The 26,821-nt window shown below is 39.0% G+C and overlaps 1 protein-coding gene and 1 long non-coding RNA gene across 7 annotated transcripts in view; one reads left to right on the top strand and one right to left on the bottom strand.

Moving 5' to 3' along the window:
* Positions 1 to 25,909, bottom strand: ivns1abpa (influenza virus NS1A binding protein a). 6 transcript variants are annotated; one of them, XM_078561415.1, is made up of 17 exons: positions 25,399 to 25,538; positions 23,332 to 23,434; positions 19,280 to 19,595; positions 16,793 to 17,058; positions 14,249 to 14,384; positions 13,385 to 13,554; positions 12,403 to 12,478; positions 11,371 to 11,544; positions 10,980 to 11,105; positions 9,307 to 9,414; positions 8,355 to 8,475; positions 7,839 to 8,063; positions 3,700 to 3,821; positions 3,251 to 3,377; positions 3,036 to 3,167; positions 2,606 to 2,779; positions 1 to 1,204 (listed from the first exon to the last, which is right to left on the bottom strand). In XM_078561415.1, the coding sequence occupies exons 5-17, from the start codon at positions 14,357 to 14,359 to the stop codon at positions 945 to 947; spliced, it is 1,926 nt and encodes a 641-aa protein (XP_078417541.1). In that variant the 5' UTR covers positions 14,360 to 14,384; positions 16,793 to 17,058; positions 19,280 to 19,595; positions 23,332 to 23,434; positions 25,399 to 25,538; the 3' UTR covers positions 1 to 944. The 6 variants fall into 6 exon arrangements, with proteins under 6 accessions (XP_078417541.1, XP_078417543.1, XP_078417540.1 ...); XM_078561417.1 differs by lacking the exon at positions 19,280 to 19,595; XM_078561414.1 differs by lacking the exons at positions 19,280 to 19,595; positions 23,332 to 23,434 and having other exon boundaries at positions 25,399 to 25,909.
* LOC144692491 (uncharacterized) overlaps positions 25,603 to 26,821 on the top strand; it is a 70,484-nt gene continuing 69,265 nt past the window's right edge. The window contains exon 1 of the long non-coding RNA XR_013579328.1: positions 25,603 to 25,976. This is a non-coding gene — a long non-coding RNA (uncharacterized LOC144692491). The remainder of the gene's footprint in view (positions 25,977 to 26,821) is intronic.

Genomic DNA, 26,821 nt, shown 5'->3' with positions numbered 1-26,821 from the left:
TCAAGAGTTCAAATATTTATTTTTCTAGGTCATCTATTGTTTTAGGAATGTTAGCTACATAGCTTGTAACAAAATTGATTCTCACTCGGGTGCTCTTCAGTCCTTCACTTTCATCCTAATACAATTTTACATTCAAAAAACCCTCAAGTTCAACAAGCATTTACAGAGTAGTACAATAAGTTATAGCAGAGGCAAACATTAAAAGCTCTTTCAAGGAAAATTCTATGCATGTCCCACTCTGGTGCCTCAAGTCTAGTTATAAGCTTTTAGTTTAATGCTTCCAAACAATATCTGATTTTGTTTTTCTTATATAGTATATTCATCCAAGTATAAAAATTGTTATAAAAAGGTGATCATAAAACATTTAATCCAAAACAAAAATGCATTAATTGGCAGGCTGGTCAGCATATCCATGACTTGTTTAAACACTTGCCACTTCTTTAAAGAACAGGAAAGGGAAGAAAGATAATCCTGCCTCTTTGCTTCCCAGGCCCCTTTCCTCCATCTCAAATTTACCATGTTATTTCATAACTATGTTGCACTTCTTCAAACCAGATAACTCATGATGAAACAATGTGCAAAGGCTGCAAAACAAAACTCTGGGGAAGCTCTGAAAATACATATTTCCTATTATCCAAATTTTGAAATCAAAACTTTCTGCACACCAGGTTTGCACGTAACCAAAAAAACCCACTAGGAATACACAAACACCTACATCCTGGGACAATAGTATTTACAGCTGAAGGTAATTATCATAAGCAAACCCAAAGGTTTCTTGTTACCATTAAAACCCAGACTTCATGCGTTAAATTGTTCTCGATAGCTACAGCCCAACCATAAACATCCAAAGTTATCATTCTCTCCCCACCCACCCGCTCCCCCCAAACAGATACAACACAAATTACAGCACTAAACTTGTTAAGCTGCAAAGAAAAAGCTAAAGTTTATAAACTGGACATATTTGTTTTGGTGTATGGGCTCCATTCATTGGTTTCTGGGTTGTACACTTCCACATTGTTCAGAAACTCATTGCCATCGAAGCCTCCCACAGCATAAAGCAGCCCATTCACTGCAGCAACCCCTGCATTACTCCTTGCTGATGTCATGCTGCCCATCATCTTCCACTCATTTTTGGCCGGATCAAACATCTCAACGCAGCCGAGTGCACGGGTTCCATCAAAACCTCCCACAGCAAAAATTTTTCCTGCAAAATTAATTGCATTAATACAATACTAGCAAAGTAGATAATAGTAAGATTGAGAGAGTGCAGAGAAGATTTACTAGGATGTTGCCGGGTCTTAGGGAGTTGAGTTACAGGGAAAGATTAAACAGGTTAGGTCTTTATTCCTTGGAGCGTAGAAGAATGAGGGGAGATTTGATACAAGTTTACAAAATTATGAAGGGTATAGATAGAGTAAATGCGAGTAGGCTCTTTCCACTTAGATTAGGAGAGATAAACACGAGAGGACATGGCTTTAGGGTGAAAGGGGAAAGGTTTAGGGGGAACATTAGGGGGAAACTTCTTCACTCAGAGAATGGTGAGAGTGTGGAACGAGCTACCATCTGACGTGGTAAATGCGGGCTCACTCTTAAGTTTTAAGAATAAATTGGATAGATACATGGATGGGAGAGGTCTGGAGGGTTATGGACTAGGTGCAGGTCAATGGGACTAGCGGAATAATATTTCGGCACAGACTAGAAGGGCTGAATGGCCTGTTTTCTGTGCTGTAGTGTTCTATGGTTCTATGTAGAATTGGTTAAGCCACAGTTAGAATGTTAATTCTAGTTTTGGGCACCCTTTATTATAACAGTAAGATTGAGAGGTTTAAATTGTAGCTTAGATAGGAGAAATTAGAAAGATGGCTTTTTACCTGCAAAAAACCTCGAGATGAGATCCAAGCTCTTCAAAGTTACCAGGGGTTTTGATGCTTTGGTAGGTTAATTTTAAAAATTGAGTTTAAAAAGTTTCTGTTAACCAAAAGGTATTAAAGAACATGGGTATATGGAGTTAGGTCACAGATCAGCCATCATCTCACTGAATAGTGGAAAGAGCCAAAGAATTAAATGGTCTATCCCTGTTCTCATGTTCCATTAAAAGTAAATTGGGAAAAGCTTTTTACACTGGTGAACTGTGAAACCAAAGGATCCTACTACCGAAAGAAAGAGAGAAGCTAGCAGTCTTTGTGCAGGGTGTTGCTAGGATACTGAATGGCCTATCCAAACATAATAGTGGCTGAGTCAAAGTAGCTTTTAAAAAGGAAAATTGATTAAGAAGAAACTTTATTTTGGAGTCTCTATAGGGAAAAGGCCAAAGGAAATAGGTCAACAGATAGCTTTGAAAGCTGGTGCTGACATAGACCAAATTGGCAACTTATTTTATGCTACGAGATGTTAAGTCTTTACTTCATTATTGCAGTTCAAAACTCAATTTTGATATAGTAATGCCACCAATAAAGCACCCTACCTAATTGTCAAGTTACTTGATTTTTCTTCAATACTACCCCCATCTCTTTTCCTCCCTCTCCATTCCCATTAAAATATCAATCTTTATGTTGACATGCTGATAAATATCAATTTCCAGATGCCAAAATGTATCTGCTCTTACCATCATAGACAGCTACCCCTGCTCCACGGCGAGCCATATTCATGGGTGAAACCAGAGTCCAGGTGTTGCTTTCAGGATGATAGCGCTCCACAGTGTTCAGACAGTTCCAGGACTCTGCACCTCCAGCCACATACAGGTAACCATCTAGTCCACATACAGCAGCTTGATGTCTGCCTAATATTCAAACAACATTTGTAATTAATATCTTTTTTGCACAGCAAAGATTTGCAAGGTAAAGATATCCATATTTTGTAATGGGATTGAGTGCTAAAATATTCTAATGTTAACATTGTTCATTTACTGAAACTCTTGTATATAAAATACACAATTCAAAAGATCTCGTAATGTTTTGCAGGTAAATTCCAGACCAAAATGCTCTCTTATATAATGTTCAAGGCACAGCCATGCACTTGTTACAGAATTGACATACGTGTAATTAGAGGAGCACAATTTGTCCAGGTTTTTGAAACTGGGTCAAAGGCATCACAGTTTTTCAACCCTTTTTGTCCATATGGATCTGATCCACCAACAATATACAGCTTTCCATTCAGGGAACAGACACCTGCCAACCAATCAGAATTCAGTTACTCGCCACTTTTATCAGTAAGTCGGCCATTATATTAATTAAGGTTACTAAACACTTGCCTGCATTACAACGATTGGTTCGGAGTTCTGGCACAGAAGTCCAATCATCGGTACTTGGATTATAAGTCTCACCACAGCAAAGTTCATCCGAGTGGCCATTGGACCCACCAGTTACATATAGCTGACCCTGCAAGATAATGACAAAACACATTAATCTAAGCAAAAAAAAAAAATCTGGTAAATTTCAAGCATTTGGAAAGATGGATCTAAAAAAAAATAATCAGGAGTAATGTCTGAGAATTGCTTAGATGTGTACAGCTATTAAACTAGACAGATTAAAACTAATGCTAGAAAGCATAACATAAGATAACTCTTCCACGATAAATTTTTTTAATGTAGTTTTATATTACTTAAAACTAGATATTCTATCAATTATCATAAAAAGGCTGTAATCTCTTAGGAGGGTTTTTAAAGAAATTTCCAAGAATGATTTTGTTCTGTTCATTTACCATCAACACAGCCATCTGAAACCGTGCACGTGGTGTTCTCATTGGAGCAATGAAAATCCATCCATCAGTATCAGGATCATAACACTCTACAGTTCTTAAGCATTCTTCACGATTGTAGCCACCTAAATCAACCAAAATGAATCTTGATAAATTTCAGATATAAAAAGGTCACAGGAAATAATGCCAAAGTACAAACAAGATTATAATGGTTGAACGATTAGAAGTCAGCCACCAGTTGAGCAGCATAGGAGAATGAAAAACAAAAATAGAACATGGAAAATATTAGAGCTATTTCATTAACTTTTCTTCAAAATGATGGGAAATGTTCTGGTAACATTAAGAGTGGTCACTGTTGGCAATGCAACTTTAGTTTAATCCTACCCAATATCTAAAAACAGCCCTTTTGTCAGAGCGGGAGAGAAACGGCTTCCCAAAAGTGGCTAGAGCACCACTGAGATATAACTACAAAATGTGTATTAGCAAGCCAAACTCCTAACAAAAGAGAAAAGTAGCACAAAACCATTCTCAGTTATGATTTATTTCACATCATCCTCCCCTCAATTGTGGGATTACAAGAGAACCAGTTATCACAACAAGATGGGACAGGTATACACAGATCTAAATTTATGCAAAGAAAGTAAAACTCAGATTGGGCAGCAGTAGTTGGTCTTAATGTACCTAGGTAGATAAACAGCTTAAAACAGGAATTCTTGTTGCTACTGTATTTCACCCAACAAGTGTACTGAAGACTAGATTCAAATTGGATGCAACAGCCCCTGCAAGTCAAACAGCTCATTTTTTAAAATATATTTGTTCCTGGGATGTGAGCATCACTGGCAATGCCAGCATTTGTTGCCCATTCATAATTGCCCTTGAGAAGGTGGCATGAACCACCTTCTTGAAGCGCCCCACTTTATGTGATGTAGGTACACCTAAAGGTGCTGTTAGGAAGGGAGTTTCAGGTTTTTAACCCAGCAGCAATGAAGGAACAGCAATATAATTCCAAGTCAGGATGGTGTGCAGCTTGGAGGGGAACTTGCAGGTGGAGTTCACACGTCTGCTGCTCTTGCCCTTCAAGGTGGTAGAGACTGAAAGTTTGGACAGTGCTGTGGAGGAAGCATTGGCAAGTTGCTGCTGTGCATCTTTTATAATCTTTAGAATGATCGGCCCAAACAGAGTTGGTGTGTTTAGTGGACCGCTTTGGTGCCTTCGGAGACGGCGTGTTTGGCCAGTCCCCCTGGCAGCATGAGGCAAACTTGTGCAGCTTTTAAACAGTATACACTGCCACCACTGTGCATCAGTGGTGGTGGGAGTGAATGGTTAAGGTAGTGGATGAAGTGCCAATTAAGCAGGTGCTTTGTCCTGGATGGTGTCGAGATTGCTGTTGCAGGTGCACTCAGAGGCAAGTGGAAATTAAACACAAGAAAAGGAGGCGGCTATTTGGTCCACTGAGCTGCTGCACTATTCAATAGGATCATGGCTGATCTATTGTGGCCTTAACTCAAAACTTTCCTGCCTGGCCTCCAAAGCCCTCAGCTTTTTTGTAGATCAGGCATTTGTCTAATTCAGCCTTGAACAGATTCAATGACCCAGTCTCCATTGCCCTCCATGGAAGAGAATTCCAAGGACTAATGACCTTCAGAAGAAATTACTCCTAATCATGGAAGTCCCCTAATTTTTAAACATTTCCTCCCAATTCTAGATTCCCACAAGAGAAACATCCTCTAAGAATCTACCCTGTAAAGCTCCCTCAGCATCTTACATGTTTCAATAAGATCACCTCATTTCTTCTAAACTCCAATCAGTATAGGCCCAACCTGCTCAACCTTTCCTTAAGGTAATCCCTTCATCCCAGGAATCAGTCTAATGAACCTTCTCTGAACTGCTTCCAATGCAAATATATCCCTCCTCAAGAAAGGAGACCAAAACTATACACAATATTCTAGGTGTGGTTGCAGTTGTAGGAAGACTTCCTGATTTTATATTCCATCCCCTTTGCAATAAAAGCCAATAATTCATTTGCCTTACTAATCACTTGCTGTACTTGCATGCTAACTTTGTGATTCATGGACAAGAACATCCAAATCCCTTTGTACTGCAGCATTCTGCAGTCTCTCTTCATTTAAATATGCTGCTTTTCTGTTCTTCTCACCAAAGTGGACGACTTCACATTTTCTCAGGTTATACTCCATTTGGCAATTTTTTTGCCTACTCACTTAACCCTCTACAGGCTTAATCCCTTTACAGGCTCATTTTATCCTCCTCACAACTTGCTGTCCTACCTTTATATCAGCAGCAAATTTGGCTACAATACAATCGGTCCCTTCATCCAAGTCCGTTAATACTTGTAATTGGCTGAGGCCCCAGCACTGATCCTTGTGACACTCCATTAGTTACCGTTTCCAAGTTGAAAATAACCCATTTATCCTGTTTCCTGTTAGTTAGCCAATCCTCTATTCAGGCTAATAAATCACTCCAAATATCATCATAAGCTCTTATCTTGCGTAGCAAATTTTTGCGGTACCTTACAGAATATCTTGTGGAAATCCAAATATGCTACATCTACTAGTTCCCCTTTATCCAACCCATTTGCTACAGTTTGTTAAACACTATTTCCCTTTCACAAATCCATGTTGACTCTGCCTGATTATATCATGATTTTTCTAAATATCCTGCTACTTCCTCCTTAATAATGGATTCTAGCATTTTCCCAATGATAGATGTTAGGTTGACTGGCCTATAGTTTCCTGCTTTGTCCCCCTCTTTTCTTGAATAGGGATGTTACATTCACAATTTTCCAATCTGCTGGGACCTTACCAGAGTTTTGGAAAATGACAACCAATTCATCCACTATCTCTACAGCTACTTCCTTTAAGATCCTAGAATGCAGGCCATCAGGTCTAGGGGACTGGTCAGTCTTTGATCCCATTAGCTTTCCCAGTACTTTTTCCTCTAGTGATAGTGATCAAGCTTCCCCCCCACCATCCTATTGCCTCTTGAATTCCTACTATTCTTGGGATTTTTTTTATTTGTGTCTTTTACTGTGAAGACATATGCAGAATACTTGTTTAAAGTCTCTGCCATCTCCGGGTTTCCCATTAATTCCTCAGTCTCATTTTCCAAGGGGCCGAATGTTTACTTTAGCTACTCTTTTCCTTTTTATATACTTGAAGAAGCATTTATTGTTTTTATATTTTTTGCTAGTTTTCTTTCATATTCCTCTTATTCTCCCTCTTAAGTCATTTTTTTTTGGTTTCTAAATATTTCCCAATCCCTGGCTTACCATTAATCTTCACAGCATTGTACTTTTTTCCCCCCCCTCCCCAAAATTAATACCATTCTTAACTTAAATAAAGGCAATTACAAGGGTTAAACACTTTCAGACGAATCCCACTCCTGACTTGTGTCTGTCTTATAGATGGTGGACAGGCTTTGGGAAGTCAAGAGGCAAGTTACTTGCTGCAGAATTCCCGGCCTCTGGCCCGCTCTTGTAGCCACAGTATTTATGTGGATGATCCAGTTCGTCCAGTTCATTTTCTGGTCAATGGTAATCCCCAGAATGTTGATGGTGGGGATTCAGTGATGTGATAGCATTGATGGTTAGGCAGGGAGATTTAGATTTTCCTTTGTTGGGAGAGAGTGTCATTGGCTGATAAGGGCTGGTAATATTTACGCCGCACAAGGGCCAGGCAAAGTCTGAACGTTATCCAGGTCTTGCTGCATATGGGTACAGATCGTTTCAGTATCTGCATAGTTGCGAACAATACATAACACTATATCATCTTTCATCCCTACTTCTTACCTTAGGATGGAGGAAAGATCATTGATAAAGCAACTGAACTAGTTGGACCTTGCTCACTATCCAGAGGAATTTCTGCAGTGTTCTGGACTGAGATGTTTGGTCTCCAACAACCACAACTATCTTCCTTTGTGCTAGATATGACTGATTTAAGTTCAAATACAAAGAATGACCAACTACTTGGGTAAGAGGCACTAAAAGATCACTGACAATCTAGCATAACTGCCACTTTTAGATGAATACATGTACAAAAAAGAAATGGGGAAACCACCCCAAGACAAAATGTCAATTAACTATAAAAGGAGCAATTCTTTTTTGGAATACTTTAATTTGGACTCACCAGCAACAATGAGTTTGCCATTCAGCTCTGCTGTTCCTAGACCAGAGCGTGCATACTGCATTGGGGGCAAGAGTTTGTCATCTTCATCTTCAGCCTGAACCTCAAAACTTATACTCTTGATCAGACATGGAGTGCCGACGGGTGAACTGTGGGGGCTATTGCGACCATGAAGAAAGATGACACACAGCACACCATTTAAAACAGCCAAACACAGATATGTAGTGCCTGAAGAGCAAAGCAGTGATTCATTAGCAAGTGAGCATCTATTTGTACATAAATATATGCTACCCCAGTCTTGCCTCCAATATGGTGGTTCAAACCTTGCTGATAAAAAGGAAAGCTTGGATAGGGAGGACAAGTTCCCATTATTTGCTCCCCCCTCAGCTAGATGTACAACACTTTAAGAAATTAAGAGCAGAACTGCTTACTTTCAGAGCAAAAACTTCATTTAATTTCTTCTCCCTTAAAACTGGTTAACAGTTTTCAATGTAAGATTGCTGTAGTTATATAACTTACATGACGTTTTCTCTGAAGCAATGATTTTCCACTCATCTTTGTTTGTTTGCACTTGAGTACACAGATTTCCAGAAGAGCTGCTATGTATCTGCCGGTGGCTGTTCTCCCGCGGAGATTTCTTCTGCAAAATCAAATGGGCAGCTAGAAAACCTAGCTAGGCTGCAGCTGCATTCACCTTCTATCTTCACCATATTCCTACTTGATGCCCAAGTTACTACATCATCTACAAGAAATCTGACTGCTATCAACTCCCAACTTCCAAAACAGCCTCCTATTCACTTTCCTCAAACCTACTTTTATTGAATTGGTCACTAATTAATAAACACCTTTGCCAATATATAATTAAGCAGACAGATGTGAATGGTGCTCAATCAACAGAAGTACCACAACTAAGCACCCCAAATCTCAATACAAGCAGACAAACACTGGCCAGTCGATGCAAGCATGTAGGCAAATAGCACTAAATGCAATTTATACACAAAATCTCCACCGAATCACTACACACAAAACTATTAATGTCCTAGTTGGACCCTACAAATCATACTGTCCAGGATGGTGCCAACTGAAGGTTTAGCATCTCCCCAAAAGCAGAAGGAAATTTCCCAACATACATCTCAGACAATTCTAGAAGCAACTTTAAGAATAGCTCTAGCCAAAGTTCGACAGGTTATTTGTCCCACCTTCCTTGCTATGGAAGGATGTACAGCCAGGGTGAGAAAACCAATACAGGGATTCTACAAAACATTTGATGCACATCTTTGTAGTGTCTCAACCCAACCACTAAATCCCAAGTTCTTTGGCTTAACATACACTATGCAAGACAAACAGCTCAAAAACTGTGCGTTGCACTGGCTATGCAAGCAAAATGAGAATTCTGTGCTAGTCTAATTAGTGGGAATTGAATGTACCATCCCAACTAATTTTTATATGTGCACCCTTTAATATTCAGTACCTGTACAAACTGAATGTGGTCATCATCAATGCCAAACACTTCAGCCTGTCCATCTAGTACGTTCCCATCAAGCAGTTTGTGATCAGCAGAGTAGTACAAGGTTTGAACCTGCAAAACAGTAACAAACACCCATGTGGCTACTGTTTCCATAGCAACAAGTTAGTTCACACAAGCTCTTGGTTATTTTTAGTCCCTTAGTGCTGGAAGGTCTCTGCTTTCTTGAAGAGGACTGAAGTTGGCTGACAGAAAATTAAGTCATTTGCACGATGGTAGAAAGTCATTCTAAGTAAATGGGTGATCGGATCTTTGCACACTCAGCTGCTCTGGATACCTGAGGCAGAGGAAATCCACCAACAAAATGAGGCAGGAACATTCTTTCACACTGCAGAGATTTCACTGATGCTGCTAGAGAGAAATGTGCAAGAAATACAGGAATTGTGTAACACAAATCATGATCTGAAGACAACCATTTCCTTGTATAATATACACAAGTGATTACAAATATTTGGCCTTTGAAGGTGAACAAATATTCACTGGGTAATTTTTGGTTTGTTTCTCTTCTTCCAGGTCTTGGAAACTAGATTTGGAATGGGGAGAAAAAGAGAAGGGGAAAGTGTAAAGAGCTAGTGTGCTACAGCATATTATGCAAGAGGCAGCATAAGTATACAAGGGAGAAAAGTACAGAAGGATACTATTGATAGCGTGAGATGAAACAAGGTGGGATGAAGCAAGGTGGAAGGAGGCTCATGTGGAGCAGACATGTGGGCCAAAGGACCTGTTTTGGTGCTGTAAAATTCCATGTAACTGGCTGCCAACCAGATATAAATATTTCCCACATCATAGTGCTACTGGCCCAAGTAATCACATGGAAATTTAACATGACCTGTCTAAATAACCGTTTAAGAAATCATCTAGTGAATACACTTCACAGCCTTTGCAATAAAGGATTGCAATTAGAAAACAGAGACTTACCTGAGGAAAGATTCCCAGTCACCTTATCTGCTATTTTATTTAAGCCTGCTTTCTGCCCTTTAGAAAATGGCAACATTTTCTACAATAAATCAAAAGTTTTACCACAAACTACCCCAACAGCAATAAGCAATTTTAGTCAGATTCTGCCACAATGTCATAACATATTAATATAAGTAACCTTAATAATCCTGCAAAGGAGCAAACACCATTAAATCAACTCTTGCCCAAAGCAAAATTCTGCAGACTTTAGGGAAAGGCCGCTGCTTCCTTATGAGTCACTACCCTCGCAGCATCTTCCATTTTCTTCAGGCTTGAAGTATCCTACTTTTGTTAGATTAAACCTAAGGAAATAAAAATCAATTGGGAGGGAGAGAAATTAGAATATTGTACTTACTCATATGGATTAGCTGTGGAAGGAAGCAATTAAACATAAAGTACCTTTTCTCCCTTTCTCTAAAGCTTTTTTTTCCTACACTGCAAAACAAATGCTTCAAAACAAAGAGATTTTCACAAATAAGGCAACAGAGCAGAAAAAAAAGACTAGACAATTTATACTGCTCACCTTCACACCCCCACTTTCTCAGCTTAGGGGCACCTACAGTAAAATTTAAATTCTTTAGGATCATAGTTTATCAATCACACTGTAATAGGTGCAAACCTCCGCATAATCACAAACATCACTTGTTTTTTGTTGTACTAACCTCTTCCATCAGTTCTTCCAGGTTTTTTCCATTCTCCCAGACACTACGTTGCACCCAGTTGATTACCTTTGTGTAAACTTTACCATTGCTTGGCAAGGAGATATTTTCCTCCAATATCACCTCTAACTGAAATGAAATAGATTCAATGAAAGTGGTGTCTAAGTTTTAATTACACACATGCAGTTAGCACAAAGTTAAAATTGAACAAAATTCCAAATATTATTGCTAAAAAGAATATTCTTACCTACCATCAAGGTGATTTAATAGGAAGCATAACAAACACCAATCAAACTGTGCTTGGAAAATAGCAAGTTCAACCTAACCCAAATCTAAAAGGACTGTTAGCATATTAGACCAATCAATAAAAGTGCTCAATTTCTACTTTGTTTACCTTTAGCCGTGGAAGTTTTAGAAATTCATCTTGTTCTGAAATCTCTAGCAGGTTTTCCTGAATGCAACTGTCAATCTGACCCAACAGCCGAGTGTCTCCCATCTGGCTGGCAAAATTTCGATAAGAAATACAATTTTGGACATCCATCCTGGATAGTATATAATCACCGCAAACCTAACAAGGTTACATTAGAACAAGTTAGCACTTTAACTATTGTAACAATTCAATGAGGTGAGGGGGCAGTGGCACAGTAAAAGCAAGGAGGCACCAAACATAAAATACTGCCACATATGAAAGAAAACCAAGGACATAAAAAAAACGCAACACAGAACGGGTACAAATACACTGCCATTCAGAGCTACACAAAAGCACCAAGTGCACATATACAATTACTTTCTCAATGTAAAGTTGTTTCTGGTATATATTAAAATTGTCAGTATAGTTGAAAAGCTATGTAATTAATCTAACTGCTAAGCACACTGAAGCCAGGAACAATGAAAACACTGATCTGGTTAAATTAACTTGCGTTAGTTTAACTTCTCAGCAGTTGCAGTGAAATTTCACTTGAGTATAATGAGGTAATATTTAATACAAAAAAGGTTGAGGGAAAATGAACACTTTTCATCCACCTACCAATATCGAAGTATGAGCTCTACAGAGCTCTTATGTTTCCATCAAAGCAATACTCTCTGGTTTAGTGTAAACACAATACAATTTTAATAGACTGTTAAGTCTGTCTCACTACAGATACCAGTGTGACTCCAAACACCGGTTACACATAGGTTGATCTATTGACAAAATCAAGATATTTGCACCCAACCAGAGATGAGGGAGGAAGATGGATTGAATCCAATTTCAAAAATGTCAAATTATAATGTAATTCTGTTAAGCCACTTTCAGGGGAAAAATAATTGACTAAAGCAAAAAAGTTTGTAACTCGTCAACAATTTCATTTTGACAAAGCCACAACCATCCTTCCCCAACACAAAAAAAAAGTATCTGGCGAATTACCATTTATGCACAGACACACACCTGTCGCACTCGATCCATCTTCAGTTTTTTGGCAGCTGAATACACATCTTTTACCAGTTCTTTATCTGCTTTAAGCCTGCAAAGTAAACAAATTAATTTTTAAAATAACTCAAGTTATTAATAAGTCCACTGAAGTCCCTAAACAAAAGTTCATTCTGAATATAATAAAGAGATATTCTCATCTAACTTGACAAAGAAAAGAGGGAAGAAATAAAAAGGAGTAAAAATGTAGAAACATTAGAGAAGTGTCAATTCAATGACTAATAGTGAAATAAGCATGTGGGGGTGGGGCAGGGGGTGCAGTGGAGTAGATGAGGTTTTAAAAGAAAAGGATTGCATACAAAGATATATTACTTTATTGGAAATGGAAGATAAATTCTATATCAAAACAACAATTTAAACTTCAAAACCATGAAAAATATTTTGCCAAATTAAAGCAGGCAAAAAGATGAACTCAGTCTAGCTATACAAAGAGGCCTGTAAATCAAATGATACAAGTTAAGTGGATCACTATATACTAATAACCTTTCACTAGTGCACTGTGGATTAACAAGCAAAACAAAAGACTCAACCAAAAATGGCTACTTGTGAAATTTCATTATCGTGAAGAGCAAAAAATCCTTTACTAGGGCAATTTCTAACCAGATAACTGATCTAGATAAAGGGCCCCAAACAGCAGCAATTTCTAATTTCAAACGGTGGCTAGTTACGCTGCTGAACACAGTGCAGTCTCGCAAGAATCTACCCTGCAAACAGGGTTTCCAAAGAGTGCAAAAAATAATTCAAATCACTTTTTCCACATTGCAGAAATAACCCACTTGCATACCTTTTCATTTTATTCTTGGAGCCAGGTTTGCATTAAAAACTGGAATTACAAAGAGTTTTCCAAGTGTCATATTTTTGAAGATGATCTTAAGTGTTTATGACGACAGCCCTATTATGAACAATAACTAAAATGTAATTTCACATAGACACCACTTACTGTGCAGTGTAGGCATAGTTCATCAAGATTTCAACTGCAGCTGGGTTCAAGTCATCAAATTTCACATGAGAAAACCCATGGGGATCACTATCATTGTTGAAAATTTCAAATAGGTAAGGACTGCAGCAAGCAAGAACAGCTCTATGAGCCAGCATCTCATGTCCACAGACCTTAAATTAAATGAGAAAAAAGTTCCAAAGCACTTGAGTTAATGATTTCAAAGACATCCCATTCAATAGTGCACATTTTTTCAGAATGTAAATGACTAACTTGGTTACAAGAATGGTTGCAATGATCATTTGATATTTAGAACTACAGATTTATGAGCTATTACAAACCAACTCCCTAAACTGTAATCCCATCAGCAAACAGCACAGAATGATCAATTTAGACTCCAAAAATGTAAACCGTCTTCTTCCCACCCCTCCACCCCCAATCATATAGATCAGGAAGAGTTCAGATTCAATCCCTAACATGGTCTATCATAACAGTATGCACACAATTGTTCTCAAGTTGGGTTGGGGCAAATTTAGAAAATTTTAGCTTACTATCCAATGCATGTACGGACATAGGGGCATGTGTGGGCATTGGTAAGACAGGATCAGGCCATCTTGCTAAATTCAACTGTCTAGATTCCAGACAAGAAGTCACTTGAAGTACCAAAACAAGGAGCCAATCCCTTGATTGGAAAAGTTAAATGAAAAATGATAATGGGAGAGAAAAGCCAGTACTAAATTTATACTACTAGAAGGGAACTCTAATTTTGTTAAATAGATTATATTTGAACCATTCATTTGCAAAATATTTTATAAATGGACTCAACTATAGTTATTCAAAGTTCAAAATTCAACAATTTAGGAATACCTGGAGTTTGACATCACAGAACTGCCCACTTTTTCGCAGAGCATTGAGTTTGGCCACAGATGACTCAATGAAATTCTCATCTTCAAAAACTAAATAGCCGTTAGGAATCATTTTCTTCCTCTGTGGGCAAAGGAACCTGTTAAAATAAATGCAAAATCAAATTGTTTTAACATCTTATTTTTACAGTTTAAGACAAAAAACAGAAGCAGGTGCATGGAGAGAACAGAGCACAAAACAGAAATACTTAAGCATTCATGGTTAAATAGGGGTGTTCTGGAACCTTAAGTTATGTATGAGCTGATTATTTGAGTGTTGTGGGGAAAATCATGGAGTACAATGTTATCTGCATAATCTGCAGAACATCTGCATAATTTCACAAAATTGTTCGATAGGCTCCACAGATTTGACTGTTCATTTCTAAATGTGTACCTCTTACTCAGTACTGAGAACCCAAGGGGATAGATACTGCAAGAAATAAATCCTGCATCACCAGAATACTGAATAGTCAAATCGATGAAAAAGCTACTTTATACAACTAAGGAACAGGGGAAGGCTATTTAGCTCCTTGAGCCTGTTCCGCCACCATTCAACCAGATCATGGTTGATCTGAAATCCATCTCCATGTAGCTGCATTTGCCCCACATTCTTTAACACCTTTGGTTAACAAAAATTTCAGAATTAAAATTTATCAATAGACCTAGTATCAATTGCAATTTGCAGATGAACATTCCAAACCTCTGCCATTCTGTGTGTAGAAGTGTTTCTAATTTCAACCAGAGGACCAGCACTATTTTTTTTTTGAGCTATGCCAAGTCCTCAGCTTCCCAACCAGAGAGAAATTATTTCCCCTGTCTAATCTTTTCCAAAAGCAATTTAAATTTAGATCAAATCCCAGCCCGACCACCAATCCCTTCCTCTAGCCCCCAGCAAAGTCTCTTTCAATCTTCATCTCCGACACTTCCCTTCCTTGACCCCTCTGTCTCCATTTCTGGTGATAGACGGTCTAACAATATTCATTACAAGCCCACTGACTCCAACAGCTACCTTGACCACAGCTCCTCACACCCTACTTCCTGTGAGGAATCCATCCCATTCTCCCAGTTCCTCTACCTCCATTGCAGTTGTTCCAATGACTGCTTTGTGGAACACCTTCGCTCAGTCCGCAAGCATGGCCCAGACCTTCCGGATGCTTGCCATTTCAACACACCATCTTGCTCTCATGCCCAACACAAACTGGAAGAACAGCACCTCATCTTCTGATTAGGCATGTTACAGCCTTCTAGAGTTAACATTTGAGTTCAACAACTTCAGACCATGAACTCTCGCCTCCATATTTATGCCTTTTTAAAATCCAATTTTTTTTTTTAAAAATTCCGCCGCCCCCACCCCCATAAACACAACAGGGCCTTCTGCCACTGGTCTTCATGTTTTGCTTTTAGAGCACTGACCCTTGTTTTGCTATTAATACATTCTATCTTACCTTTATGCCACTATCAGCACTTTCTTCAGTCTTTAACACTACCATTAACACTCCCTTTGTCCATGATATCTTTGTCAAATTTCTCCTTAGCTCCCACCTATTCCTACCTATTTTGCCCCTCTTAAACAGTATAAAATCCATCACATTTCTATTTCTCTTTAGCTCTGAAGAGTCAAATAGGCTTGGAACAGCAGAACGGTTTCTCTCTCCACAGATGCTACCAGACCTGCTGAGCTTCTCCCAGCATTTTCTGTTTTTATTTCAGATTTCCAACATCCGCAGTATTTTGCTTCTAGCTTTCAACCTCCACTACTTACAACTTTTTAACCATTTAGAAAGCAACCTGGTTCTATTCATTTTAAGTCCAAAGTGGATGACCTCATATTTGCCTACACTGTAATCCATTTGCCACAGTTTCACCTATTCATTTAATGTATCAATATCCCTTTGCAGTTTTATGCTTCTATCAGCACTGCTTGCAATGCTGCCCATCTTTGTGTCATCAGCAAATTTGTGGTTTTCTATCCCATTGCTTAAGTCATTAATAAATATGATGAATAGTTGAGGCTGCAACACAGACCCTTGCAAGACACTTATTATGCCCATTATCTCTACTCTCATTCTCCTGCCATTCAGCCAATTTCCTAACCAGGTCAACAATTTGCCTCCCATTTCACGAGCTTCACCTTGAGCTAACAGTCTTATGATGGACTTTATCAAATGCCTTCTGGAAGTCCGTATAAATAACACCCACAGAAATTCCCTTCTTCACTATAGTTACTGAACTAAAAAGAATTGTTAGAAAAGAAAGTACCAATTTTGCACTAAAGTACTTTTTTCACTCTAGAAAAAGCTCTAGGAAACTGAAGGACTAAAGTCAAAAAACACACATATAATTAACATAAATTCAGTAAATTGGTATTAACTGTACAATGATCACACCAATTACAAATGTAAAAGAATGAAAGGCATTTCAATTGCATTCACTATCAACTTTGCTTTCACAAGCACATTTTGTGCATACAGGAACATGACATATTGTATACAATGGTTTTAAAACTTACTTAATACTGCTGTACTTCAGAAAAATATTGAAATGAAATTTCAAAAGGTGAAGGCACTTGATGAGTTTTTGGGCACTCTGGATCCAGTTTTTAAGCAAATTCTGAAAAAGACAACTGGCGATGTAGGCAGGTAATGACGAGTCCAGTAACAATAAGCCTCAAATGGTGCTGACAAAAAAGTCAGGCTCGTAGCCAATGAAAAGGAGTCCCAAAATACACCAAGGCTATAGACATGTATTTCGATTGTGATGTTCTTGCATATTATCCTAGAGGAAAAATACAGAATGGAGGTTACACAAAACACCGGCAAGTAGGTAACATCCACTATATATGCTGTTTTTTCCCTCTCCCCCTCCCCCTACTCAGCCCCCATCTCCAATTCTTCTCTCCAGTTCTGCACTAAATTTGATGCTTGTAAGTATTTGTACCTAGCTAGCTGAGTGGCTCTGGATATATTCCCAATATCATACCATCTTCCCTCCTACACTCCCAACCCAACACACAAATAATGAACACTGTATAAATGATGTTAAACACAGCATTAAGATTAGGAAGTTAAAAAGTAAGGCCGCTGCTGGAAAATATACTACGGCTCCATTCTGGTATAAGGTTTTGCCTGAGTCACTGAACCTTACTTAACAAACAAGTTCAAAAATAAATTAGTCCCATCTGCGCAATAACAGAGCATTTCAATATAGTTGAATTTCAAAATTTTCCTGACCACAGGTTTTACAGTAGGATGTTCAATTACATAGACAGGTATAACATTACAGAAACATAAAGTAAGAAATAGGAGGGGCCAGCCTGCTCTACCATTCAGTAAGCTCATGGCTGATCAGATTGTGGCCTCAACTCCACTTTCCAGCCTGCCCCCATAACCCTCATCTCTCTTGTAGATCAAAAATCTGTCTAACTCAGCCTTGAATATATTCAATGACCAAGGCTCCACGGAAAAGGATTCCAAAGACTAACAACCCTCTAAGAAATTCCTCATCATCTCCGCCTAAAATGGAAGACCCTTTACTTGAAACGTTGCCCCCTAGCTCTAGATTTCCCAACGAAGGAAAACATTCTCAAGTTTACCCCATTAAGCCCAATCACTCAGAATCTTGTGTTTAGCACGATCACCTCTCATTCTTCTAAACTCTAATGAGTATGGACCCAACCTGCTCAATTCCAAAAACTTTGAGAATAAACTACTTAGGGGAGGTGCTAGAAGCGGGCAAGTACATTGCTAAAACATGCAGAGCAGATTAAAGCCACAGTTCTGGTCTACAGACTTAACTCATAGTTGTTTTGGCAACATTAAAGATACAACTGTATACAAATTCAAGATTTAGAAGTAGAACAAAAAGAGCCAGGGTTTCTCCACGCTACTGCTATCCAGCACCTACCTCAAAAATACTGAGATCAGGCAAGCTAAGGACTGAGTGAATTTATCATAACTGAAATTGCATCTATAAGCTCTCAAAGTGCAAGTCTACCTAGATAAGTAAAGTATATCCAAATTGGTGCTCCACTCTAATTTTAAGCTCCGAGGCCCAAGGTAGGCCCTGTACTTGAGGTTGTGGGGGGAAGGCGACAAGAACCTATATTTACCAATTTAAGTAAGAAACAGCAACATTTAACTTGGTAACTTCAAGCAGAAGTTCAACACCAAAGGACAGTTTAGTTTCAACAGCAGTCTTGCTGCATCCTACTGCAAATACAACAGGTTTGCGCCACATCCACTAATCTCTTACAAGACTAGCCATTTTTCAATTTAAAACACCAGTCTGGTCAGTGAATCTATTTCTATGTAAAAATGTGATACCAGAGTTTGCACAATTCCCAAATGAACTTAACGGGTTAGTGGCATAAAATAATATTGTCTACAAGTCTGATTGGTTCCTGGAATGGGGTTTAAAAAACCAATACTGGAGACCCTCGAATCTCAAAATAGTAAATCAGAAGTATACCAGCAAGGCAACTGCGACATTCACATGTTCTGATGAGTGGTCATAGTCTTGATGTCATTAACTCTTTCAATCTCAACAAATGCTGCCTGGCCTGAGTTTCCAGTATTTTGGTTTTATTTGATTAAATGCATCTGCAGTATTTTGTTTGCTCTTATATGCAAAATGGCCCAGTTACAGTTTCAAGTTTAAATTTTCAATAACAAAAGGAATGGATTCTGCACAAATACAGAATTAAATTCAGGTGATTCTAAAATTTAATTTGCAGTTCTCACAAGAAACCTTAAATCTTGCTTGCACGTTCTAGACACCTTGTGCTTTGGTGCTTTATCCTGGCTGACTCAACCACTTAATGCATTGCCTGTCCATAAGAAATCAGCAACAGTTCAATGAGCAGAAACATTGCATCAAGGCTTCTATACACCAATGGATATAAACACAAGCCAAAATTTCTACCTAATTTTACAAACTAGCCTAATGAATTAAGCAAATACATCTAACAGTTTAAGTAAACCACATTCGAAAAACCTACCCTTTAGGGCAGAAAGCTGTGTTCATCACCAGAGGAAACATTGGTCAAACAAATCTTCAAAAAAAAAAAATTACTGCATATCTCAATGGACGTTCATTTACTTTCAAGGATGCCACAAATGCAAATGACAAAATAAACAGATGTCCTATGGCATCACTACAACATGGCCTGACCGACAGATAAATTCATATAAATGTCAACTTGTTTTGTTTTTAAAATGATTATACATCCCCATTTTCAATAGATTCAGCAGCCCTTTCTTTCCTCAGGTCAATATGAAGATTCCCAGTTTCTTAAGTTCCAAGGTGTAGAGTTACTGTTAAAATCAGAAGGACTCAAGTTAACAGAAAAGTCAACATGGTTTCATACCTAGCTTGTAATTTCAGTCAGGTCAGGTCAGGTTTTTCTCCTGCCAAAAACAGGGACTGCTTTGGTAAGAGTGTGCCTCCAGATAATTATGAACTAAATAGCTAATGCAAATCACTTGTCATACTTTAGCACCAGAGAGACTGTCAGGGGCAATACTTAAATTAAAAATTCAGACCATTTAGCATTTATTGGTATAAAAGATATATACTATCTGTGCTCAAGTTAAACTTGGGCAAATTTTAGCTCTATTGTGAAACTGACATTATGGTCTTTGCTGCCACTGGAAAATTTAAAAATGTAAACTTAGAAAAAGCAAATATAAGCTGCCAGTCCTATAATCTTGGAATCTAATATTTCATTAATAGAATACATGATGTGAGCATGTTATTTCGTATAACCCTAACCTTGCAACAGGTTGCTACTCCCACTTAAGCAGTAATATTCAAACGGCCAAGTTTTAATCTCTACTAATTTCCGGCAACTGGATGAAAGTAACTCACTGGCTAAAGTTGTAATCTAATGCTATGGAGGCAGCAGATCATGGCAATCCAACCAATAGATTAAGTAACACGCAAAAATAATTTTTTTTTCTCTCATTTGGGGAAAATAACATCCTGTAACCTTATGAAGTCAAAGCTTAATGATGTGGCCTTATCTTGATGCACAAATAAAAGCAACGAGGAGGATTAATGTGCTGACTAAGGCAAATAGCTGAAACAATGGTACAATAAACAGAAGGCGTGTAATTCCACTGGATCTCTCTGAATACTCCCTCCTCTAGCCCTACAACTCTCATTTCTGTGTTCCTTTCATTCTGGCCTATCGAGCTTTCCTGATTTTAATCACTGTACCGATAGTAGCTTTGTCTCCAGCCATCAAGGACTTAAAGCTCAAAATTCCCCCTAAACCTTCCTGCCTTTACTTCTTTCCTCCTTTAACATGCTCCTTGAAACCCACTTCTGTCCAAGCTTTTGATAATTTGCCATATATTATGTAGTTTGGTGTCAATTTTTGTGTTCGCCAATGCTCCTGTGAAATGCCACGGGACCATTACTTTATTAAAGGTGCTGTGTAAATGCAGTTCCTGTTGAAGTGGCAAGAATCCTATTTAAAAATACTAATTGAAAGAGCTATAAATGCCTCTTATTGGGATGTGAAGGTTAAGATCAATCAATACAAATTTCGATCATGTTTATTAAAAAAAAAATCACCCCTAATATCTTGTGAGAGATATTAAGTTCAGGAGGTAAAAGCACGGCTAAAGTTGACAAATGAGAATTTGGATGGTGTGTCTCTAGCTTGAGAGTTTTAGTCATCATTTCTTGAAGAAATTGAATCAAACTTACACTGAGTACCTGATGCAATTTAGTGCATCATGAAAAGGGGTCCATGCAGAAAGAACATTTCAGAATAAGTGTTCACATTCCACATAATATATGCCCAAAAATAAAGTTATTGGACAGGGAGGCAATGAAAAGTCAGAACAGAAGCCAGTCATACTTCCAAGAGCAGCACTTAAATCAAGTGCCATCTTAGTCATTACTTGAAGCCATCATAATCAGAACACAGAAAGGAATGGGTTAATCAAGGAGGAGCCAGAATTGTAAGGGTTTCATTGAACAAACAGATAAACAATGTAGTGGATGTGGCATATTTGAATTTTTAGAAACATTATCCAGAAGAGCTATGCCCATACAAAAGGTAAAGCACCCAGAAACCAGGCTGGCTAAAAGAACAAGGGCAGAATACAAGTGAACAGGTAGTTGGCAAATTTAGATACTAAGCTAATAGTAAGATACTAAGCTTTGCCCAGGTGAGCAAAACTTCTTGATCTCCTTTTACATGTAAGTGATTTGCATATGGTCATAGAGGAAACCTGCATACTCATGATGTGGTGTGCCTACATTACATGGAAAGCAGCTCACCACCATCTTCTCAAAGGCAGTTATGGATAAACTATAAATGCTGGCATAAACTGCGACACCCACATCCGTGAAAGAATAAATAAAAATATCAAAATTTGATCAGGGTAAAATAGGAGACAAGAAAAATTACAAGGAAGAGTACAGGTTAGGGGAGTAAGATGCAGCAAAGACAATTCAAAAAGATATAAAATGAAGAGGGGAAGAAAGCAAAAACTTAAAGCAGAGAAGGGAATTCTGGGATGGAAGTGTAAAAGAACCATAAAAGGCAATAAGATTGTACAAATGCAGGCATTTTTATTAAAAATTTCTCAGTAAGCGAATTGGTGAATGCCATTCCTCTCCATCTTTCAGGAAAAACATTTGAAATAATTTATATATCTACACGAATTAGACCCAGAACTCCACACACATCACATCTACATGCACACAGCCATGCTGATTTCACAGGCACGATTCACATGCATCTCCAGACCTTATTTCAGGAAAAAAGACAACTGGACAATTTTTAAAAGTTTCTAAAACAGGATGGGGGCGATGGGCAAAGAGGGGAAATGAGGTGTAGCTCATCTTTGATTAATGCTGTAAAGGCTATGATCTTTATATTGAAGCAGACTAAATTCTTCCATTCCCACTCAGGTATGGATTAAGGATAGCAGCATATTGATAGTGAGTCTTCAGGACAGTATCTATGATATCCAAGGTCAAAGAATGATTCTGGTCACATACCAATGCCTGGTTTGTTAAAAACAACTGTTAACTTGTCCATAATCTCCAATTTTGGTAGGTAACTGACTACCAGTGAATTTTTTAAATACATGGGGTTGGGTCCAATGACAAGTCCCATAGCTATGTTCATTAACGGTATAAATTGTTGTTTGTGATTTAGCTCAGCTATCTCTTTTTAATGCCTTTTATGTTTTACACATTAGCCATGGATCATGGTAGCACTGCTACTTAAGTCTGAAAGTAGGTATAAATTATGCTCCAAAGGCTTCAGCACATAATCCAGGCTGATACATTCAATGTAGTGCTACAATGTAGTGTAGGGAATGTTGCACTCTCTTTTGGAGACCCAGTCTGCCCATACAGGTGGAGATACTTCAAAAATACTTTATTGGCTGTAAAGAACTTTGGAATGTTCAAATATATATAAAATCAAGTCTTTTGTTCTTGAATTTTAATCAATTCTCAAAATAAAAACATCTTAAATTGATTTTCTCTGAATTTATCCAAGCTTTTTGCATTCAATTTCTTCCCAATGTATTGTTAAAAAAAACTGGAAATAAGCCCAGGTCTTCAAATTTGAAATAAACTGAAATAATATTTATACAGAAGACAGACACAGGTAATCGGTACAAAGCGTTGGTTGGGCCACTATTGTAATACTGTGCACAGCTCTGGTTATTCTAACGTGGAGAAGATGCTGCAACTATAGTGAAGCTGCAATAAAATATATCATAATAGGAATACTCAAAACTAGGATCGTATCCACTGGAAAAGACAAGGTTACAGCTGGAGAAGGCAGAGTTCAAAGAGCGAGGTCAACAATGAGAGATTTAAACCAGAATAAATTATTTGGGGAAATCAGATAGTTCTCACGTAGCTCCAAAACAAGCATGATGGGACAAGTGATCTGACTGTTATCCGCGCTAAAATTTCTACAATTCTATCATGTTATGCTACTTCTATAACTTAAGTGATTGTTTGCAGTGGGAGAGCCAAAGAAGGAGAAAATTAAAACATAAAGAAGTTTGACACCTGCAAATACTAGCTAAAGTGTACTGTGCTGTCATACTTCCTTGTGCCACTTAGACCATAAAACCATTTAGATATGAAGAGGAGCTTCTACACAAATTAGGAGCTGTAAAATTAAAAAACCAATATCTAACAATCATTTTCAATTTCAGAAGACACAAGAATGCAGACAGCATTAAAAAAAACCATAAAAAACATACCTTGGAAAGCACATTATACGTGTTCACTAGCCACTAAATGATGCTCACTATTTTGAGAAATGTACTCGATCTCAAGCAGGTTCTAGAATTCACTAGAAACTTAACTGCTGCTAGAGTAATTTACAAGTCTGCCAGCAATCCTCCAACTGCAATTCAGCAAGGATGATTTTCTGAACAAATTTGTTAGCTAAATATTTTCTGTTTCACTGAAAATTTATTAGTCACTTTACTGATTAAACAGAAATTGAAAAGATAGATCACATGGAACACCTGGATATTCCAGCTGTTACTCATTAAAAAATCTTACCACTAATTTTAACACTGCCTGCAAATTATTTCAAGAATGTACAGGTTATAAATTGATTAAAATTGTTCGAGACAAAATACATTGTATAACAAAATATTTCGAGCAAACGGGATGTGGCACGATGAAAACAAGCTACATTTTTCTTATTCCTCCTCAAAGGTGCCCGAATGCCAACTTCCATGACCGGCTGAACAGTAATTTATGCAGTCGCGCCACACTCCAACCACACACCCCCCCACCCGCCAACCAAAACCCAAAAAAAATCTCAGTGAGTGTGCAAGTTCCTATCCAAAAGCTGACGACAAGGTCCTAATGTTTTCGTCTGTCTCAACTCTGACCACAGGATTTCGAGAGTCCATATCCTCCTCCGTACCGGACCTAATCTAAACTAACCACAGTTCTGATGAAAGGGCAGCGACCTGCAATGTTAACTTCCACAAGCTGCTGCCATACATGCCGAGTATTTCCAGCATCCACATTTATTTCGCTTTTGTAAATGCAGTTCACTGTTTCGCCTTCCTGATTCTGATCTTCATATTGGCTCATTCTCTTTTTCTTACCACCAACCCCCGCTCTGCCACCCCAACCGGGTAAACCATCGCTGCTCCTCGGTCCCTAAGCTAACTCAGGGTTTGCAGCCTCAGCTTCTCACTTCCACCAAAATCATCGGATTCAAGTCTCGACTTTTCCCACCTCCCGCTAAACCTGTAATCACGCATGCCGCCACCATCCTGCAAGGGCCCAGCAGCCTTCCCTTCGCTTTTACTTCACCTCCGACCTCCCCAGAGCCCCTCCGATCCTCAATAAAATAAAATCTCCCTCACCGCAAGGTTTGTAACCGCCCTCGTTATGGAAATGGACCGTGAGACCAGCCGGACCCAGCGGCGGCAACCCCACTCACGATTCCATTAGACATGCGATGCCATGTGCGACATCAGCTCCCATTAAGGCTGTACTAGCCAAAACGGAATCAAGTCAGCGAGGGACGAGAAAAGGAGGATGGGTGGATGAACAGAGGGGGGAAAGCGGTCAGATTCCCCGGTTGAACCCGCCGTCGGGATCATTTCCCCGGGGATGGGGGAAAAGAAAGAGAGAATTAAAAAAGAGAAAGCGCGCTACGTGGCCGTACCGCAACCTGGCCAGGGTTCGGGCTCATTTCCTTCTGCTAGCCGTTCTTTGGTGACGGGCGGCCCTCCGTTAACACCCGCCTGCCGCCGACACCGTCCCGGGGTACCCGCACCGCGACCGTTAACGTCTAAAAATATTAGAAGAGAATCAATTCGTCCTGTTATTGGTCCGCGGTTCAACCAAACTTTAACTGGCTCAGAACACGAGCCCGTCCCCACCACCTCTCTTTCCCCCCACCCCTTCCGATTGGCTGTACTGCTCGCTCACAATAACCCTCATTGATCAGTCGCCTTGTCAATCACTGTCGCCACGCGGCAGCGCAACTGCAAGGTTAGGTTGTCACTGGCCCCAGCGTCTTCGCGCCTCAACAAAGAAAAGCCAAAATTAAATACCGTAAGCAGTGAGATAAATTCTCCGGTTTGTATTTTTAACTACCTTTCTAGGAAGAAAACGGACGATATAAATCATATTTGATAAAGTCAATGTTCCGTTTGCACTGCTGAACGTCCTCGCCGCGGTAAATAACCGAAATGATTGCGAACATCAACCCAACCGCACAGCTTCCAAGCCACCTCTGTAAGTGCTGACTCCACGCGTCCAGATAAAATACTGACGTGATACTGGGTTGTTGCGTACACTGCGCATGTGCCTGAACTGAGTCGGCTTTCAGAGAACCGGACTTGCGCGTTAGGGACGACGGGGGTGGCCGCGAAACGGGTTCCAGCACCGCAGTAAACAGTGGGAACCCTGGTAACAGTGCAGTGATTGGAACGCTATGCTCAACCTTTCTTCACACGCGGCTACTCCTCACACTGGTTATCAAAATCTTCAGGGGCTCAAGGAAGTGATCTTCCTGCACACAGTCCTGTTTCCGGTAATCGTCGCGAGTACACACAACCTGCCCCGGTGATGACCTTCGAGTATGAGAATACCGGCTTCACTTGGATGCTTTGTTCGCCAGTGGGTACTACAGTTGTGAGGTGAAAGCAGAAAATGCTGTAAACAGTTAGCAGGTTAGGCAGCCTCTGGCGAAAGAACCAAGAGTTTACATGACCTTCCTTCAGAACTGGAGATGGATGGATATATCTTGTAGCAAAATATTGAAGCTCTGGAGTGGATTTTTTTCAAAGATTTTAGACCTGTATTGCTCAAGGTTTACACACAATGCCAAGCCTGACAGTTAATCGAAAGCAAGTTAATTCACTAGTTCGCAAACATTTTTTTAATAACCAGCTCGAAGAAAAACTCTCATGCATGCCCCCTGAGGATACTGATACTAATAATCCAGTAAAGTATTGTTTCTCTTCATTTGTTATAACCTTGCTTTGTAGCATCACTCTCTTTTCCTCTCTCAACTCCGTTTCCATTATGTCTTCAACACCTTTCCCTACCACATGTGTTCTCACTGATCTTTCATGTCAGTTACCCTCCTGCTTGGGTTGTAGACATAAATGATTAAATATTACATGGAATGCACATCACAGAAACAGGCTACTGGGATCAACCAGTGATTATGCTCCACGTGTGCCTCCTTCCACCCCTCTTCATCTAAATTCATTAGCATAACTTTCCAATCGTTTCTAGCTCAAGTGTTTACCTAGCTTTCCCTTATATGTGTCTATGCTATTCACTTCAATGACAGAATATTGCAGTGAGTTACACATTCTAACTACTTTCTGGATAAGGAAGTTTCTTCTGATCAAATACATTTCTCCTGAATTCTCTATTGGACTCATAGATGGCTGTCTTACATTTATGGCCGCTAGTTTGCTCACAAGTGAAAACATTTTCTCAAAGTCTAGACTATCAAATGCTTTCATAATCTAAAAGACCTCTCATCAGGTCACCCGGAGCCTTT

The sequence above is a fragment of the Cetorhinus maximus genome, chromosome 17 (assembly GCF_964194155.1).
Source record: "Cetorhinus maximus chromosome 17, sCetMax3.hap1.1, whole genome shotgun sequence".
Taxonomy (NCBI): domain Eukaryota; kingdom Metazoa; phylum Chordata; class Chondrichthyes; order Lamniformes; family Cetorhinidae; genus Cetorhinus; species Cetorhinus maximus.
The sequence above is the reverse complement of the archived record's forward strand: the minus strand, read 5'-3'. Positions and strand labels throughout refer to the sequence as shown.